At 29.8% G+C, this 19,903-nt stretch overlaps 1 protein-coding gene across 1 annotated transcript; it reads right to left on the minus strand.

The window, feature by feature from the left end:
- Positions 1–1,542: 1,542 nt before the first annotated feature.
- Positions 1,543–17,482, minus strand: LOC108465237 (uncharacterized). Its single transcript, XM_053019913.1, has 14 exons — positions 15,804–17,482; positions 15,602–15,712; positions 15,275–15,516; positions 14,962–15,172; positions 14,641–14,878; positions 14,396–14,543; positions 13,511–13,811; positions 6,143–7,450; positions 3,815–3,949; positions 3,539–3,729; positions 3,227–3,437; positions 2,904–3,141; positions 2,676–2,826; positions 1,543–2,153 (listed from the first exon to the last, which is right to left on the minus strand). The coding sequence occupies exons 1-14, from the start codon at positions 17,161–17,163 to the stop codon at positions 1,842–1,844; spliced, it is 5,157 nt and encodes a 1,718-aa protein (XP_052875873.1). The 5' UTR covers positions 17,164–17,482; the 3' UTR covers positions 1,543–1,841.
- Between the last annotated feature and the right edge of the window lie 2,421 nt (positions 17,483–19,903).

The raw sequence follows: 19,903 nt of genomic DNA on the forward strand, positions 1-19,903 counted from the left end.
TTTATGGTTAAGGTGTGGGTTGGTTTATGATTGTATAGTGAAAGGTAAAATGTTAGCTAAATGTGCATTTATATACATGTGTTTTGGTATGTTTTGGTAGGTAGGTGACTTGGTTTGAAATAATGCAAATTAGCTTGGTGAACCATAGGTACAATTTTGCAAATAAGTTAGTTATACATATGAGTATACTGAATACATGAATACACATGTTATAATTTGTCATCTGAGGTGTTTGAAGGAATAATGGTTGTATGTGAAGATATTATATATATTTAAGGCTTGATTTTTACTTGTTTTGGATACTTTAATATGGTTTGTTTACATGTATGATGATAACTGTAGGTACATGCCTTGTTGAGTGAGAAAAAAAGCTTATAAAATAGTCTATTTTCGTCCACATGGGTAGAGACACGAGTGTGTGTCTCAGCCGTGTGTGACACACGTCCAGGTGACACAGCCGTGTGTCCCCTGTATCTTTTAAATGAATGCAAGTCAGTAAGTTACACGGCCTTAGACACGGGTGTGTCTCTTGACCGTGTGAGCCACACGACTTGATCAAACGGCCGTGTGACCCCTGCAGTGTTGAAAATATTAAATGTTTTCGAAAAATTTTCTGAGTTTTCGATTTAGTCTTGATTTGTTTCTAATGTATATTTTGGGCCTCGAGGGCTCGTATAAGGGACAATATGTATGATTTTAATTAGTTTTTGACATGAATGATATATGAAATGTTTGCATTTTCTGTCTGTTTGATTTGTAAATTTCGGTAATGTTTCGTAACCCTGTTCTAGCGACGAATTCGGGTTAGGTTACAAAAAGAGTTTAAATTGAGTTTAAATTTTTTAAAAAGGGTTAAAATTGCAATTGTCCTATTTGAATAAAAGTTAAAAAGAGATTAAATTGAATAATTTAAATTTGAAAAATACTTAAATTATAATTATATTCATGCCCTTGATTACCCCTAGTTAGTTATGGTTGTTTTCTTTTAGTACATTTTAGCAGGATTGAATTTTGATATTTAGAATGTCAATAAAAAAGTTTGGTAAGAGAACCTTTTTAATTTTTCTCAATTTTAATATTGAGTAAATTGGTTATTCAAAAAAAATCGAAACAATTTAATTCCTATCATTTTGAGAGTAATTAAGGGCAATTAATTGCGGTGTTAATATTTTCCATCAGTTGTTCATAATTTTGATTGATATAACAATAAATTTAGCCATTAAAGTTCTATTTAGTCCAGATTTAACAAACCTGCAACATTTGTGTAAATGTATAAATGTTGAGGTTGAATTTTTTTTTTTTTTTTAGAATCAGGATCAAATAAACAAAACATGTAAACATAAAAGACTAAATTTATTATTATAGCAATCAAAATTACGTACAATTGACAAAAGACAACAACGCCATAATTAATTGCCTTTAGTTACTCACTTTTAAAATTGATAAACATTAAATTACTCTTTTTTTTAAGGAGATCAATTTACTTAATTTTGAAATTGAGATATAGTAATCACAGTAACACAATATAACCCAAAAAAGTGATAATACTATATCCGTCTATTGATCATGATAATCTATTACAATGCACAATCATAATTACACATCAATTAGAGCTTTTCTTGAAGATTAGTGTTCCCATTTATTTACCATTCAACTAGCAAATCAGCACAGAAAGACAAAGGACTACGAAATCAACCATGAATCACAATTCTTTCTTTAACAAAAAAAAAAAAAAATTTAATGGAAGACCCAAAACTGCCACAAAAGTTATAGAAAAAAGCTTTAAAATAATAAATAAGAATATACAACATAGCCATGGATGAGGCATGTGAAGCTTTTCACTACCTAGCATCTAGCATTGTAACAGTGACTTGGTTCACAGTGCATGATTCATCTTGCTTGCTTGTAGATGAATCTGTTTCATGTGTGTTTCTTCCAAGGCAAAAGCCAGGTGTTTTAGGCTGAGCCATTGTTGCTGTTTCGCTGTTCAACATCAACACCACCGTTGACATCGTCGGCCGGTTTTCGGCACGTTCTTGAACGCACAACAAGCCGACCTGAATGCACCTCAGCACTTCTTGTTCATCATAGGTATCACCCACTGCTGGATCTATTAACTCCAATCCCTTCCCTTCTTTCCATGATCTCCAAGCCTGTGAGAGTTATGAGAACCGAATTCAAACTCGAATTTGAAATTTTGATTTGATTAATACGAATAAAAATTCAATTTATTCTAGTTTGATTCAGATTCAATTTGAATCAAATTAACAACCCAAACTTGAAATAAATTAAACACAAAAATAGTTTGGATATGTACCAACTATAACTAGAAATGATCTAAATTAATAATGACCAGACTAAAAAAAACCGTCCTCCAAAATCGAATTTAAAAACCTGATTGGATTAATTTGAGTCCAAATATGATATGATCTGATTTGATTATAAAAAAATAAATAATCTAAATATAAATTGATTATAATAGCCCGACTCGAAAATTTCAACCTTAAACTCCAAACAAACTAAACTCAAAATGACCTGAATCTGAAATATTTGAATTGAAAACATGCAAAATTTTAAAAATTCGGTTTAATTCGACAAAAAATTAACCCAATCCGTCCAATAACAGTATAAGCTTCATTAGAATTTAGAAATATAATGTGTGGTTAGCTGCTTACATGGCCTAGAAGGTTGAGTTCACTATTTGAGTGATAAAATCCTCTGTTCTTCTTCCCACTGACAATCTCCAACACCAAAACACCAAAGCTAAAAACATCAGATTTTGTTGAGAAATTACCATCCATTGCGTATTCAGGCGACATATAACCACTGCATATCAACGATAATTACGATTATAAAATTTTGATTTCGACAAAGAAAAATTAGAATTTTTTTACGGCACTTACTAAGTTCCAACAACTCTCTTAGTATTAGCCTCAATTTGATCACCAGAAAATATTCTAGCCATCCCAAAATCCGAAATTTTCGGGTTCATTTTTCCGTCAAGCAAAATGTTGCTTGCTTTGAGATCTCTATGCACGATCCTAAACCTCGAATCCTGGTGAAGATACAATAATCCTCTAGCAATACCGCAAATAATGTTGAACCGCTTTTGCCAATTTAACAGGGAGCTTTTTGCTTTATCTGCAAGAAACTTTTCAATCAATGCCATGGATGTACAATTGTTTACCTACATTAAATTTCTCCAAGTTGTGAGAGAGGAACTCACTGAATAACACAGAATCAAGGCTTCTGTTTTCCATGTACTCGTAAACTAACATCTTCTCATCTGTTTCGACGCAACAACCTACAAGTCGAACCAAGTTCCGATGTTGTAGCCTTGCAATTAACCTAACCTCATTCTTGAACTCTTCAGTCCCTTGCCCCGAGTTCTTTGAAAGCCTTTTTACAGCTATTTCTTCACCCTCAAGCAACCTACCCTGCATGTATTACCACACATGTTTTCATGGTTAAGATTTCGAAAAAGCATGTTTTCAACCGGAATAATAATGCTAAACTAGCCTGTTTCATTGAAATTTACCATGTATACACTTCCGAAACCACCTTGTCCGAGCTTATTTTCATCGGCGAAGTTGTTTGTAGCCGTTACAATGGTGTTGAAATCGAACAATGGTAATTCAATTTCATCGGGATTACTTTCGCCCGAGTATTCCTTCTTGCCTGAGATGACCACTTCGTTCAATAGAAAATCTTGACTTCTTTCAAGAGGACCTGAATGAACAAAAAAAGACATATAAACCTTGAAGCCTAAAATGAAAAATGGAAAAAAATAAAGGGATAATTACATCCATTTTACCTTTCTTTTCTATTTTTCCACTTCTTTTCATTGCCTTCTTCTTCTTCCATATGACAATGGCTATCAGTCCTAAAATCAAAACGCCACCACCCACTGTAGTGCCTGTAATTACAGCAGTTGTATTCCCACCATCTCCTAAAGAAGGGGAAAAAAAGAAACCATAATTTGATTTTATTAGTGTCTAAAATATTGCGACTAAATCTTAAATTTTATGGTAGTAGAGGGGCTAAAGTCAAAATTTGACCAAATAAGAGGGGCTAAAGTCAAAATTTGACCAAATAAATTTACATAGCCCAATGACCTGCTCTTGGATCATAGACCAGTTGTACTTATGATCTACTTAGTTTATGGGATTTGGGCCTAAATATTACATCATTTTAGGTGGATTATGACTTAATTTAGGGCTAATTTTTCAACAAATCCTACTCCATGTGTGGTTACCTAAAGGTAAAGAAGGTAGGCCATTAGGTTCTAAAGAATCAAAACCTTAAGAACTTAGAACTTCAGTATAAGATTACAATCATAAAAGTCATTTACTAAAGTTTTTTTTTTTTAAAAAAAGTTAGAATAGTTTTATTACAAATATCACTGACAATTAATTAATTAATTAGAATATATCTGGACTCTGGAGCAAAACCCACGTATTTACACATGTGGGACGCAAATATGGGATTTCAAAGTACTGTACCTTCAAAGCAAGACAAATGGCATTGAAATTACATATGTAACTGAGACATTAATGTTTGTAAACTATTTGAATTCAATTCGAAAATTTTGAGTTTAGTTCAGTAATTAACAAGCAATTAATTGAGACAATTTTAATAAACAACTCATAGTTTAATACCACATATTAAATCTTCAATTTCAAATTGAACTTAAACTTAAATTTATCACTATGTAAATTCGATTGGACTCAATTACAACGTAATGGAAACCAGCATGTTTTGATATCCTTTTCCTTTAAACAGTGGCATAAAAAGAGGGTAATTGTATTAGGTAAGAGAAGGTGTAAGGGGAACCCAGAAAATGATATAAAGCGACCTTTTACACTTTAATTCTTTTTTTAATCCTTTCTATAGTTGAAAACCCCCTTCCCAACTAGACCTTTATTGACCACACAAACAAAAAAAGGAATTATTGTCCCGCTTGAAAAAAATTGAAATTAGCATTAAATTAATAGACTGTTAGGGGACGTAATTGCTTAGAATTTAACTTAAGAAAGCGAAACATGAAAAAAAAAAAAAAAGACCAAACAAGTAACGTTGGCATCCATTTAATATGGGCCAAAGTCAAAAACGACGGTTCACTTGGTGGAAACTTTCAAGAAAGAATTAAGACTGTTTTGAATTTGCATTTACTGTACAAAGGCTTTTTAGGTAAGAGAGTGGGGACATTGGGAAAATAGTGACAACTTTTTTATTAAGGTATCATGTCACGGAACTAATCATGGGAGGAGTATAAATTAATATATATATAGGGTCTAATTTGGGTTTAGTCCCTCTATCATGTTAATATGATATAATTTAGTTTATTTAATTTTATGATGTTATTCGTAAATTCAAATTGATAACAATGTTAGTTGTTGTTGTTAAAGTGATAACTTAAACTCTTTTTTTTTACTATTATTCACTTACATAGTTGTATCATGGAAATCTGGTCAACCGTGTTCAACTTCTTATAAATTTTCAGTTGAAAAAAGTGGCATTTTCAGTTGAAAGTAGTGACAGAACTTGACATTAAGTTTTGAAAAGTTTAATTAAAAAGTTTTAAAAAAATTTAGAAGGCTTAATTGAAAATTTCAAACTTTTTATGAAAAAAATTATAATTTTCAAAAAAAAAAATTGAAGGGCCTAAGTAAAGTTTTTAAAATTTTTGAAAGGTTTAATGATAAATTTTCAAATCTTTTAAGGGAGCAAGACCTCTTTACCTCCTCTTACAAATCTTTGGCTAAAAGATTAAGGCTATTTAAAAAATTGTACATGTTCACTTTAATGGCAACGGCTAACAGATATTATCGATTCGAACATAATAATAATTTCATCAAAGTAGAGATTTTAGCATAGGAAAACGACTAGAACCAAATTAGACCATTTGGAAAACATATATTAATTAAACGAAACAACTCATTATGGTCACCTATGGTGTTCATCAAATCTTGGTAAAACTGGTTGTATTCCAAGAGCCTGTACTACTAGAATTTGGGATAAATTAATGTGGGTTTGATCTCTAAAGCAAACTATTTCTTTTAAAAATATAGTTAGTTTAAAAAAATACTTCAAAATTATATTAGAAAAAGAAAATTCAAAGAATGGGAATTTCGCAACGTACCTAAATCTGAAGCTGCCAATCGAATAAACAAATCTTGCCCACCACCATCACTTGTATATTGCCTCAAATCAATAAGGTCACCAATCCAAATAACACACCCTATACCCCCATTCCTAATATCCCAATTAGAAAAAGCAGTACAAGAACAATTCCTAGCACAAAAAGCTTGGCAATCCTTGAAATTCATGGACCTATACACCACAGTATTTGTACTTTCAGGCAATTTCATATTGACCAAATGCAAGAACTTATCTTTCCCACAATCCAAATCATTTTTTCTAACACAACCACTAGACCCATCTCTCAAATCCCAAGCTTGTTCATTCTTTGGTGTAAACCCTTTAGGACATTTACAAACAGGGGAAGCGTTAGTATCACATATACCATACGGACCGCACTCGCTGTATTTGTCGCACTGATCTTTCGGCGCGTACCAAAACGGATTCCATTGCTTGGTGTCGGGTATCCATGTTAGTCTTTCAAGTGTACCGGTTGGTGTCACTCTTAACCTGGAAAACAAATTATTGTTCGTAATATAAAACGAGTAATATACCTCGTCTTGGTTAGTGACGAAGCTGAAGTTCATGTAATCGAGCGGTTTCATTTCCGGTACGCCGCTAAATCGAAGACCGTTCCACGGACCACTTCGGTATTCGATATCTTGTTTGTTCCGTAAAAATATTTCCGGGAATCCTTTGTAATCTAACTTGAATGTGAAATCACCAGACGAAGGATCGTTTCTTGTTTTCCAAGACGTCAAAAACCGGTTGAAACCTGTGTTTAAATCCCACCCGAGTTTCATGTCTGGTAATAACGTATCGGTCGGATAATCGAAGCTTCGCCATAAATAGTAGTCGGTTTCACCATCGGAATTCGCTTCTCTCAGAACCAAATTCCCAGAATCCAACAACTGTGCCACTGGATTATACTTGTCTGCATCACCCTTTGTTATGTTCGAGGACCAAACAAGGTTGTTCCCTTCGTCTAACAACACCAAGTTCCGATCCTCCACTTTGAAAACACCTGATGAGTTCGAAACAGGGTTATCTCTGTTAGCAACCCACACATATGTCCTGTCGGGTATGTTCTTGTACCATATCCCAACATACCATTCACCTGGATTATCCAAATTAAAGAATCCAAGCTCGAACACATCACCTTGAGAGACAATAGTTTGGTTCTGTGTAATAAACTGTGTACCACTCAAAGTATCAACACAAACAGAAATTTTAGGGAAGAAGATAAAAAACACAGTGAAGAAGAAGCAAAAATGGTGAATTGTGGTTAAATTTCCCATACTTTCCATTTACTCTTTGGGGTATGGTTTTTTTTTGGTTTTAAACCCCCCCCCCCCCCCCAAAAAAAAAAAAAAGTGTGCTGTGTTTGGTTTATTATTGATCGTTATGAAGACATTTGGGATTGTTTGATAGGAGATAATGCTTGACTAATTTGCTTGCCTTTTTTTTTTAATTTGTCTCTGTTATTTTTTTCATTGAAAATTGGGCAAAGCAAATATAGCAACCAAATTCCAAAAATGACGAATTGGGTTTGTAAAATGTGTTTAACTAGGTCAAAGATTGAACATGGGAAGATCACCTAACTCTTTGTTTATATTTAAGAACGAAAAGGTGTAGGAATGGCCGCATTCTCATTATGCCTATCTAAGTTAATTTTAAATAGGGTTAATTTTTGAATTTTAATTTTTTATTTAATTTATTGTCTAGTTTGAATTATTTTGAGTTAGGATAATTTAATTTATGGTTCAAATTTTTTGAATTGTAGTAGTGAATGTTAGAAGCATTTGGAGTTTTTATCATTTTAGATTTAAGTTCAAACTAGTTTAGATTTAAATTTGAATTTGAATCAATAAATTTAAATTTTTATTTTGAAATAATTCATGTTCATGAAAGGTTTAAATGATTTTAAGATTTTGATCTCTCAAATTTTGAATATTTTTTTATTTATACTAGTTTAATTTAAATTAAATTAAAACTTAATGTTTCAATTGATTGAACCAATACCATAAAAATAAAAATTAATGTAATCCCCGTGCACGAAGGAAATTAAAGATTCAGAAGTAGAAAGAGACAATTGATGGACAAAGAAAGCTGGACCCTCTTATCAAAGTAGTCACTTTTTGAGTATTTAGACGGTAGATATTCTACTTGGATTTCTCTATTGATTTTACTTTAATTGTCCCATTTTAGACTTCTACCAAATTTATGTTGAATATTTTTAAATGTTATATTCTATCAATTAAATTAAATTTTTATTTTTATTTTTCTCACCTTTCATATTCAATCCAAGTCGAGTCATCTAAAGACACATTTTTCCCATTCCAATTCTAGACTACAATATACATTTACTCTTGAATTTTGTGATTAATAAAAATGATTAATAATATATTTTTGGATAAACTATATCCAAGGTCACTAAATGATTCGTAAATCTAGTTTTGATCACTCAAATTCAAAAAGTTACAAAATAATTATTAAACTATTCGAAAATTTTCATTTAAGTCACTGAGCTATTAAGTTCTTTTTAAAGTTCAGCTAGCAAGCTCTCAACAACAATTCGAGTAGAACATGTCTTAAATCCAAGTCTATTTGACGGTTAATGTTGAAGATCATAGTAGAAAACTATTTGGATGATAGTTCGCAGATTCATGATGTTCAAAATTGTTGCATGAAAAAATTTAATTGTTGAAGAGAAGGAGAATGTGAGTTTTTTATTAGTGCAGGTGGTGCAAAAAGAAAAGGTCATACAACAATGATTTTAACAACCCAGTGACTTAAATGAAAATTTTTTAATAGTTCAATGACCAGTTTAAAACTTTTGAAGTTGAGTGACTAAAACGTAAACTTACTAATAGCTTAATAATCTTGAGTAGAATTTATTCTAAATTTTTTATCTCAATTAACAGAGTTAAGAAATTGCTTGTTTAACAAAAATCAGATGAAATATAGGTTCATAAAGAGAGAAATTAGATCAATTAACTCTCGAATTACTCAAAATTGATTGAATTAACCTAAAAAAAATTGCAATTAAATCAGTTCAACATGCTTTTCCATTTTAAATATTTTTTAATTATTATAAAATTTTAATGATTTATTTAATTAAACTAAATAAATCAGTCAGACTAATACAACCAAAACGATTAACCTTATCTATTCAATTATTTATTTGGTTCTAAAACTCTTGATTAAATTAAAAAAAACCCTGATGATATGAAAAATTCAATTATGAATCCAGTTTCGATATACTAAAAATTTCGATTTTTAAACGGTTTTAATTCCCATTCCATGAAGGAAATTAATGATTCACACACAGAAAGAGACCATTCATGAGTGATGGACAAAGAAAGTTGGACCCTCTAACCAAAGTAGTGATAGTCACTTTTGAGTTTTAGACGTTAGGTATTCTACTTGGATTTCTCTGTTTACTTCTTACTTTTTATTTGTCTCTCTTTAGTCTCTTACCAAATTTATGTTGAATATCTCTATATATCAATTAAATTATATTAAATTTTATAATTTTCTCATCTTTCGCATTCAATTCAAGTCAAATCATCAATATTTTCATTTTTCCATTCCAATTTTACACTAGAATCTAAATTTGCTCTTTAATTTTGTGATTAAAAAAATTGATAATTGATGTTTGGTACATTAATAATAGAATTTTTTTATTTCAACTAACAAAAATGAAAAATAACATATTTTATCAATGAGGTTTTGATTCAATTGGCAAAAGTGAAGATTATGGATTTTGAGTATCTAAGTTCAAAATCCACTATATGTAATTATAGTATGCGGGTCTTCAGTTCCAACCATAATCCATAAATTATTGCTATGTTTGAATTTTAACTCAATTAGTTAGTTCATAGTCTGAATTGACCTAGTATTTAATTTGCACCGTGATAGTTTAATTTTTTTTTTCCAGTTTTTAATCTATTTGTGCCATAAAAATTTGATTCTACAACAAGTGACACATATACTTTAATTATGCTGTTGTTGTAAAACTTCAAAAAAAAATGCATGTTTCATTTATCTATATAATAGTGAAATATATATTTAAGGTTTTTTAACTCCTCTGATGGTAAAACATTTTAAAAATAAATATATATATATTTCTTCTTTTGTATAATTCCTGTAATCACATCTATCGATGTACATAAAAGGATATGTAGTCGTTTTGACGTCTCAAAATCATAAATATACCATTTGGCCCTTTAAATTTTTATGAAATTACAACTTATATAACAAATTTAAGTTATTTTCTAGTTTTACTCATGATATCACCTTTTCAACCATTGTTTATGAAATTTAAAATTTTCACATATATTATATCAAATAATATCAATTGAGGAAGAATCTACTTACCATAAAGTCTTGTTTAATAGACTATTGAAAAAGTTAAATCAATTAAAATTAATATTTTAATGAGTTATATTTTAACACATGTTTGATAATTTAAAATAAAACAGTTAGATATATATATTTTTATAAAAGGTGTAGAAAATAATAAGTAAGAGCTATTTATCATTCAATGGAAAATATCTTTAATTAATTAATTCTATTTTATTTTATTTATTAGAAAACTTTACATTTTAATTTTAATTTTTATTTATAATAAGATGAAATGTTTAAAATTAAAGATAAAATGCTGAATATTTTCTATAATTTATAAAGCAATGTAATTAATTTTAAGTAATGTAATTATATTTATAAATCTATAATTACATTGCTTCATATTTATAAAGTAATGTAATTATATTCAATAATTAATTTTAAGTAATATATTACAAAATTTTATAACTTAAATAATACGTACGTAATTTATCGACACTTATTTTTTAGTATTTAATTTTTCAGTTTATCATACAACGCCTAAATTAAAACTCATTAATTTCACTTATTTTAAATGATCAAAATAAATATAAAACTAAGATAAATTAAATTTCTTATTATGACATTACAACCTTCTCTTTTCTATTCCAATTTCCACAACAAACATTAGTTTCTTTCATTTTCTCAATTTATATTCCACCATAAAATAATCAATTTCCATTTTTTTCAACAATAAAATATTTTTCAACTTTCTTTCATTCTATCTTCTTTTCTTCTAAATTTTCGTTGGACTACACCTTAATGTTCATAATTAGAGTTTAATTATTGGAATAAAAACTAAGAAAGTGGTTGCGGTTAGGATAGAAAAAGTAGGTCAAACTAAGAAAATCTTGTTGGAGTTCAGGATTAAATTGTATATTTTTATTATAATAAAAATGTAATTTTATTATTTTAATAGATTATATCTTTATAATTTTTAAATGATTAAATCAAATTTTTATAATTTTTTGAGACCAAAGTACAATTTTATCATTACAAATTTAAAATTTTATAAACTATAAAGGGTCTAAATAGAAAATTTTTCATACCAAGGGTGCCGCTACCATCCCTTTCCCCCTCCCTCTAGGATGGTTTTAATGTTAATTTTTTTGAAAATAATTAAAATTAATAAATTTTATATTGATATAAGTGAATTTCTTCTATTTATTTATATGCCATTCACCCTCATGTCTCAACTCAACTATAAAGATACCAAAAGCTTCTTAATTTTATCTTTTCATATTAAAATCTTTCATATATCAATTTTATCATTTTATATATATTAAAAACTATTATATAAAACTTTCACCTTCCGTAATCTAGTATATATTAACATCTATCGTTATGGATTTTAACCTACTTTTAGGTTGGATTTTACATAAAAAAATATATATATAATTTTCTTTTGTAATTTTGTGTGGCATTTATGATTTCAAAGGTTTTATAGAATAATCAAAAGTCAATTTATTGGTTGATTGTTTTATTAGAAGATTCCTTACCCACATTTTACATTAAGGTTTTATATTTATGTTCGAAAAGGTGTTAAATTGCATGCAATAAATATTTCATGATTTTTTATGCTTTTGAAAAGGTCAACGTAGAGAATGACTTAATTCATTGTTTTTAAAAATAGGATTTGTATTAAAATAAAGAATATAAGTAGAATTTTTCATAAGCAAATGTTGGTGAAAAATTAAATATTTTAAATATAAAATAATTAATTTTTAAAGGAAATTTTAAAATTATTGGTGAGAAGTTATGTAAATAATAAAAAACAATAATTTAATTAAAAGTTAATTTATTAGTTCGTTAGTTATTATTATTAAATATTTAGTGGTAGTTATATGAAAATTGGATAAGTTTTAAAATTAATATCTTATCTTTGAATATTAAGGCTTAATGTGTACTGAAATTAAAAAGTAATATTTTATTTTTATAATTTTTGTTAAATCACCTTAAAATTAATGGAAATGTTAACATTTGTTAATTTTGTTGTTGTGGCGTACATATGCAGATAGCACGTCAATATTTAATTATTTTTAAAATTTTAAAATATTAAAATATATATATTAACACATTTTAATAGTTTTAATGATTTTAAAATTTTAAAATAGTTTTAAAATATTTAATTTTTAAAATTAATTAAATGCTAACTTGTCATCTACAACGTCAACAAAGTTAGAAAAATATTAACTTTTCTATTCATTTTAGGGTTATTTGACAAAAAAAAACGTAAATTTAAGGGATAAAAAGTGAAAAATTAAATAAAAGGCTAAAATGATTTTTTTTATAAAGTTAAAGGGCCAATTAAATCATTATACCTAATTTATTCATCTGAGGAAGAAGATATGCAATTAATTTAATACAAATATTCATTCATTTATCAGTAAAATAAAATACTTAAGCTTCAACCTTAATATAGTAAATAAGAAAAAAAATTGAATGAGGAAAAGTTAATAAAATGTACTACTTTTAAGTAATTTCCCAATCAAATAATAAAATATTATATTTTAACGAAATGAATCAAATAAGACAATATATTAAATAATCTTATATTTTGATAACTTGGATAATTGTCGCCTTATTGTGAAACAAAAGTATGACGTCATCACTTTTAATTGTAGTAGTTAAAGTAATGATGTGATTTATTACTCTAAAAAATTGTTTGTGCAATCTTTACTATAAAAAATTATCAACAAAATAGATCCACAACGATATTTTAATGGTAACAATTAATAGTGTTTTCAATATGAATTTATTAGTATCATTATAAAGATAAAACCATCAAATTATACCAAATTAATCAAAATCTTCAATTTTAACAGACAAACTAAAACCAAAATTAAACCAAAACTATGATTACAATTCCATTGGAGTTTCATGAATGCTATAAAAGAATACGTGTGTGTACATATATTTTTACATCAACATATCAAAACAATACAAATGTAAGTGACCAAATACTATCAAATTTCTTATCTACCATCCACCATTGTCACAGTGACATCTTTAGACGATGCAGTTTCATGAATATCCATACTATATTCTGCATCCATCAAGCTTCTCATGGAGGTATATGTGGGTTGTTTCGGCATTGGGAGTGTTGGTGTTTCGGTCTCTAGCATTAACACCACGGCAGCCATTGTTGGCCTGTGCATGGCTGAGTCCTGCACGCATAGCATCCCTATGTGTATGCATTTCAACACTTGGGTTGTCGAGCATGAATCTCTAATGGATGGATCCACCATCTCCATTGCTTTATCTTCATTCCAAAGACTCCATGCCTTAAAAGTTGAACAAAGATCCATTTCAATAACGCAAATTCAATAATGAAATGATTTAATTCTGGTTTTAGTTGAGATTTAAAGTTTAATCATTCTACTTTAACATATTATAGGGACTAAAACCAGAATTAGACCTAACAAAATCTAAACCCGTCAATCATGACCCAAACCCAAATCCAACTCAAACAGCCCAAACTCGGATCTGAATTAGCCCAATAAACAACACAATCACGTTCAACTAAATCTAATTAACTGAACCCTTAAATAAATTGAATTCTAAATGAGTTAGATTCAAAGCAACTTAAACAAGTAATCAGAAATGTTTCCGACTCTAAGGGACCAAAATTCAAAATCCTATGAACTAGCCTTAAAAGGTTTTATCTAGCCTTAAACGGTTGAGCAATGATTAGAATCTAAAATTGTACAAACTTAAAATTGACTCAAACTCAAAATTACCAATTAAAATTAATAAGAACCGAAATGATATAAAAGTTTTAAAACCTTGTAACCCGATCTAAAACCAACTTGACTTGTACAATTAACATTTCTAACAAAACTCGGTAAATGGTGGTATTGGTACTTACATATGCAATAAGACTTGTATAATCAGATGAACGGAAGCTAGTATTTCGCCGGCCACTAACAATTTCTAACAGTAATACCCCAAAGCTGTACACATCAGACTTCACTGAAAATAATCCTTCCATTGCATATTCAGGTGACATATATCCACTGCAATTTTAAAACCATTAAAGAAAGCGTTTAGATCTTTCAAAGCTATTGACATTTTAATATCTATAAACATGTATTGTTTTGTATTTTTGCTTACTATGTGCCAACGACTCGAATCGTATTCGCTTCATTTTGGTTTCCCCCAAAGATCCTAGCCATGCCAAAGTCTGAAATCTTCGGATTCATTTCAGCGTCCAACAAGATGTTACTGGCTTTCAAGTCTCTATGAATGATTCGAAGCCTTGAATCTCGATGTAAATAAAGGAGTCCTCTTGCAATGCCTTCAATGATGCCGAATCGGGTTCGCCAATCTAGCTTTGCTTGCTTGGTTTCATCTGGCATACAAAGTTTTATCAGTTAAAATCACAAGTTTTCAGTACAAAATTTAATGAAAATTTAGGCATGATTAGGAACATACCAAAAAGAATATAGTCCAAGCTTTTATTAGGCATGTATTCATAAATCAACATCTTTTCATCCCCTTCAATGGAACAGCCTAATAGTCTAACAAGATTCCTATGTTGCAGTTTAGCAATCAATATAATCTCATTTTTGAACTCTTCTAGGCCTTGCCCTGACTGTCCCGAAAGCCGCTTTACAGCTATTTCTTGGCCACCGGGTAGCTCTCCCTGGTGATAAACGTAAACAGTAAGTGTTATTACAGTCAATCCGATCTATGATAATAACTTACACATTATAGTTTTGCAATTAGTTGAAGAAATGAAATTCACCTTGTATACGGTACCGAAACCTCCGTGTCCAAGCCTGTTTGCTTCACTAAAGTTCTTCGTTGCAGCTGCCAAACTACTGAAGTTAATGACGGTTAACTCCGGTTCGTTAACTTGACTCCCGTCTATAAGTATGTCAACTGGTCCTCCTGATAGATCTGCTGAAAATTCTTTGTTCTTGGACTCGTTAATAACCGCTACGTCATCCTCCTTGCAACACGGCATCGATGAAACTACAGGCAAACCTAAACGAAAAGAGTCCGAAGAAAACAAATTAATACCCTGACCTGAAATGGACATAGATGACCTTTTTTGAAGGAGAAAACTCACCTCTAAGCTGCTTCTTGTATCTCCATAGTAACCATATGGTGACCACCAAGAAGCATGCCCCCAACACAGAGATTATAATTATCACAATGTTGGATATCTTCCGACTGCCATCTACGATAAGAAGCCGAAAAAGAATGGTGTTAATCTATCACAAAAGTTGTACAAGATGTAGTAACTGCAATAAAACTTCTAATGAACATACCTAATTCCGAACGATGGACGCGGTAGAAGAATTGTAAATTTGCAGCTTCATCCAAATGTTGAAGATCAACCAAATCCCCTTCCCATGTCATACATCCAATTCCAGAAATAAACGCATACGCGGTACACGAACAATTCCCCAAGCAACTTGTTTCACAAGCATCTATATTACCAGCAGACAACAACAAGTTTGACGAATCAGGTAACTTTACGTGCTTTAATCCTTTAAACCCATCTTCCCCTGCACTACCATTAGTCCTCTGGCACTGCAATTCGATCCGCCGTTCGCAACCACCCGACCAATTCCCTTTACTCCATTGATCTGGGGACTTTGGCCTAAACCCATCTATACAACTACATTTCACAGCTTCAAAGTTATCACAAGTAGCATGGTTACCACAATGGTTATACAGGTCACATACATTACCCGGATCCGGCTGTGTCTGCATAACGGTCCACATTTTCCGATCATCGTCCCACCTCGATTGTTGTTCCCTTCCATCCCAAGTTAACCTAAACCTCAACAAATCGGAAGGGCTTGAAGGATCATATGTGAAATATTGTGTCCTATTTTCATCAGGTTGTGATAACTTAAACCCATACAAGAAACTAGCAATATCACTCATGTTAGGTATCCCTGTAAAGATCACTGAATTCCATTGCCCACTTCTCCATCTTCTTCCCTTATTTTGATCCCATATAATAATTTGTGGACCACCATTAGGATCAACACCCATAGTGAAATTCCCTAACGAAGGATCATTACTTGATTTCCATGATCTAAAAACATGAAACTCACCTATTAATGAACTTACTGGTGCTCTCATACCAGGCAAAAATGTATCAGTTGGATGTTCAAAGCTTTGCCAATGAACTTTACTTGTATCAGTGTTTGATAACACTAAATTGCCTGTATCCCTGAGAATTGCTGCTGTGTTGTTTGATAAACCTGTAAGATTAGATGACCAAACCAAATTAGTGTTCCCATTAAGAACAACTAAGTTACCATCAACCCCAATCCTTAAAACACCATTCTTGGTTGGTATTGGGTTGTCTCTATTTGCAACCCATACAACTGTTTTCACATCAACCCTATACCAAATTCCAACATATCTGAAAGTTGAGTTTTCAGGACTGAAAAACCCTAGTTCAAATGTTTCATTTTCAGACACTAAACTATCGCCGCCATCTGCAACACTTTCTCCTTGTCTGATTGTATCAACAGCACAACAAAACTGAGCAAAATACAGAACATAGATCAATGAAACCAGAAAACCAGAAACTGGGTTTTTCATGTTGGTTTCCATAACATGAGAAAAGCAGAGATTTTGAACAACAACAACAAAAAAAAAAAAAAACATGCGAAGGGTTTTAAGAGACTAAAAGTATATGCTGCTCACACACTGTAACAAACACGTTTGTGACAGGATTTATTCGGTTTGAAGTTTTGACCAAAAAGGAAAACTATTGAACGAGGAATCACAAAGGTTTGTACGGTTAGGTAATTAGACAAGAAAATTGACATACTTTTAAGTTCTATACCACATGGCTTTGACAAGCTCGAATCTTTTTTTTTTTTTTTGAGGCAACCACCATTGTTGTTTATCAATCTTAGAAGCAATAAATTCATAATGAATATGAGTATAGATACAATGGTTTTGGGTTAAAATATTTTACACATTACACCATGTGCTGACAAGCAACATGTCAGAGTTGGTTGTTTTAGAGTTGGTTAACTTATGTCATAGGTACTTGTACTTTGCACAAATTCGAAATTTAATCCTTATACTTATATTTTTAGGGATTTAATCCCTTTCATTTCAAGATTCAGGTTTTGTTAAATTGGTTAGTGTGACATTTTGAAATAAAAAAAAAACTCACTTGTAGCAATTTAACTAAAAATAACATTGTAATGAATTTGAATTTTGAAACTTGAAAAGTAAAAGAGTAAATTCTTAGAAACAAAAGTAATTGAACTAAATCCGAATTTATGAAGAGTTCAAATACTTTAGCATATTTTAACTTTTAGAGTTTTATACATCTTTGTACTTTTAGACTTTAAAAACATATTACTTCTTGTTTGATTTGAGTACAACACAATTACGATGTGAGTGAAAATATAAAATAAAAAATCTTGATAATAATATAATTTATTTTATAAAAATAAGTTTTTGATAATTTTCTAACTAAGTTGAGACTCAATTAATGGGTGAAAGTCACATAATGAATGACATTATTATAGTATAATTTTATTCAAATTTAACAGAACTTGGTTAACCTTCGACTTCAATTTTAGATTAAACAACCAAAGACATTAACTTCTTGGAATTAAGAGTAGAAAGAATAAATTTAAAAAATTCAAAGAGTTAGGGACTAGAGGAAAAATTAGACCCTTTTCTCTACCTCGATTTTCTAAAATAGTCAGATGGGATGCAAATATAATACTATGCCGTCAAAGGACCAAATAAAGTGGAATTATAAGCTTCCAATAATATTAAATAGAGAGAGAACAAATTGCTTTTAATAGTTAAAAAGAAAACAACAAAATTAAAGGAGATAAGAATAAACTTCAATTAGTATAATGATTTTTTTTGTGCTAAAAGAAAAGTAACTGTTAATGCAATTAAACAATTTGAAGGTGGCTGGCAGCTGTTAATTTCAAAATGGGCTGCCTTTTTTGGAGGTCGCAATTGGACCTATATGATTTGGTGAAAATACTATAAACACCCTTCAATTATTTCACTTACTTTATTTTTTACCCCCTATCTTTTGGTAAAAATATCATAAACATCCTTCAATCATTTTACCCTTTAAGGTAAAATATTGATGTTGAATGCAATGGAAGATATATAAAAAAAAGTTTACTTAAAATAGGTAAAAAAAGGTTAGGAACACTTTTTTTTTTTTTGGAAGGAAGAACCATTATTTAGAAAAGTCTTTAAATCAATCACGTGAAAGATATTTTTATATTGAAGTTGACAAAAGTAGCTGCAGCCACCATATGGGACCCTTTTTTTCTGCCTTGTGCTTGGACTATCTGGAATGGAATGGACCCATTGAAGGGATTCTCAAGCTCAGTCCTTGAGGTTCCATGAAATTTCTGGTTATAGGCTTTTAAAGAAAAAAAAAAAAAAGGAGAGAGGTTTTAGTTAGATATAAACCAAGACTAGTATGGGACATTGATAAAGGGTTAAATTGTCTTTTAACTATATATACTCAGAATTTGATTTTAGTCCCTATGCTTTGTTTTAGTATAATATGGCCTTTCATTTTTATAATGTTGTTAGTTAATTAAAATAATTAATATAATTAATTGTTATGATTAAAATGAGGATATGGTTTTTCTTTTTTGAAAACACCATTCTACAAAAAATCATGTTTGTGTGATGAGTTAAAATGAATGTTTATAAGAAAAAATGTCAATATTTTAAATAGTTAATTGTATTAACAATTTTTCAACTTGATCAATCAACTTTTTGGATTCACATTAGTCTTAAAATTTGGTAAAATTTTCCTATTTGATCTCTAAACTTGAATTTTGTTAAAGTATGATGATATGACACTCTAAAATTATATAACTTCGTCACTTGAAAATTTTACATGAAATTAAAAAAATTAAAAAGTATAAATTTCTTTACAATTTTAGATTTTTTAAAATTAAAATTTTTATATGATGACGTGACATAACTTCAAAATATCATGTCATCATATCTTAATAAAATTCAAGTTCAATCTCATATGGACAAAAACAAGATCAATGAACAATGTAAAAAAAGTTACAAAGTTCATGGACTACGACTTTGTTTACCATTGAAATTGAAAATCACTTTTCAACTCAAACATTGATTTTAAAATAATATTTTAACCCCAAGCAAAAAAAGCTGAAAATTTTAACCTTTGACTTTTGAAAAAGTGTTTTCAATGAAATTACCTTTTATCCCCATTAATTTTTCTACCTTATAACATTATGTTTAAAATTAACATTTCATTTTCTCAAAAATTCTTTTTTAGCAACATTTTCAACCTCAATAATAAATTAAATATTATTTTATCCCACTAACTATCACATAACAAAAAAAAAAAAAAAGAAAAAAATCAAAT

The sequence above is a fragment of the Gossypium arboreum genome, chromosome 10, assembly GCF_025698485.1.
Source record: "Gossypium arboreum isolate Shixiya-1 chromosome 10, ASM2569848v2, whole genome shotgun sequence".
In the NCBI taxonomy this organism is placed as follows: Eukaryota; Viridiplantae; Streptophyta; class Magnoliopsida; order Malvales; family Malvaceae; genus Gossypium; species Gossypium arboreum.

Coding starts and splice junctions, on each gene's coding strand:
- LOC108465237 (XM_053019913.1), bottom strand. CDS start 17,163: ATGTTTTTTTTTTTTTTTGTTGTTGTTGTTCAAAATCTCTGCTTTTCT. Junction 14,879..14,961: donor CTTGGACTATATTCTTTTTG/GTATGTTCCTAA, acceptor TTTGTATGCCAG/ATGAAACCAAGCAAGCAAAG. Junction 3,142..3,226: donor CCTTGATTCTGTGTTATTCA/GTGAGTTCCTCT, acceptor AGTTTCTTGCAG/ATAAAGCAAAAAGCTCCCTG.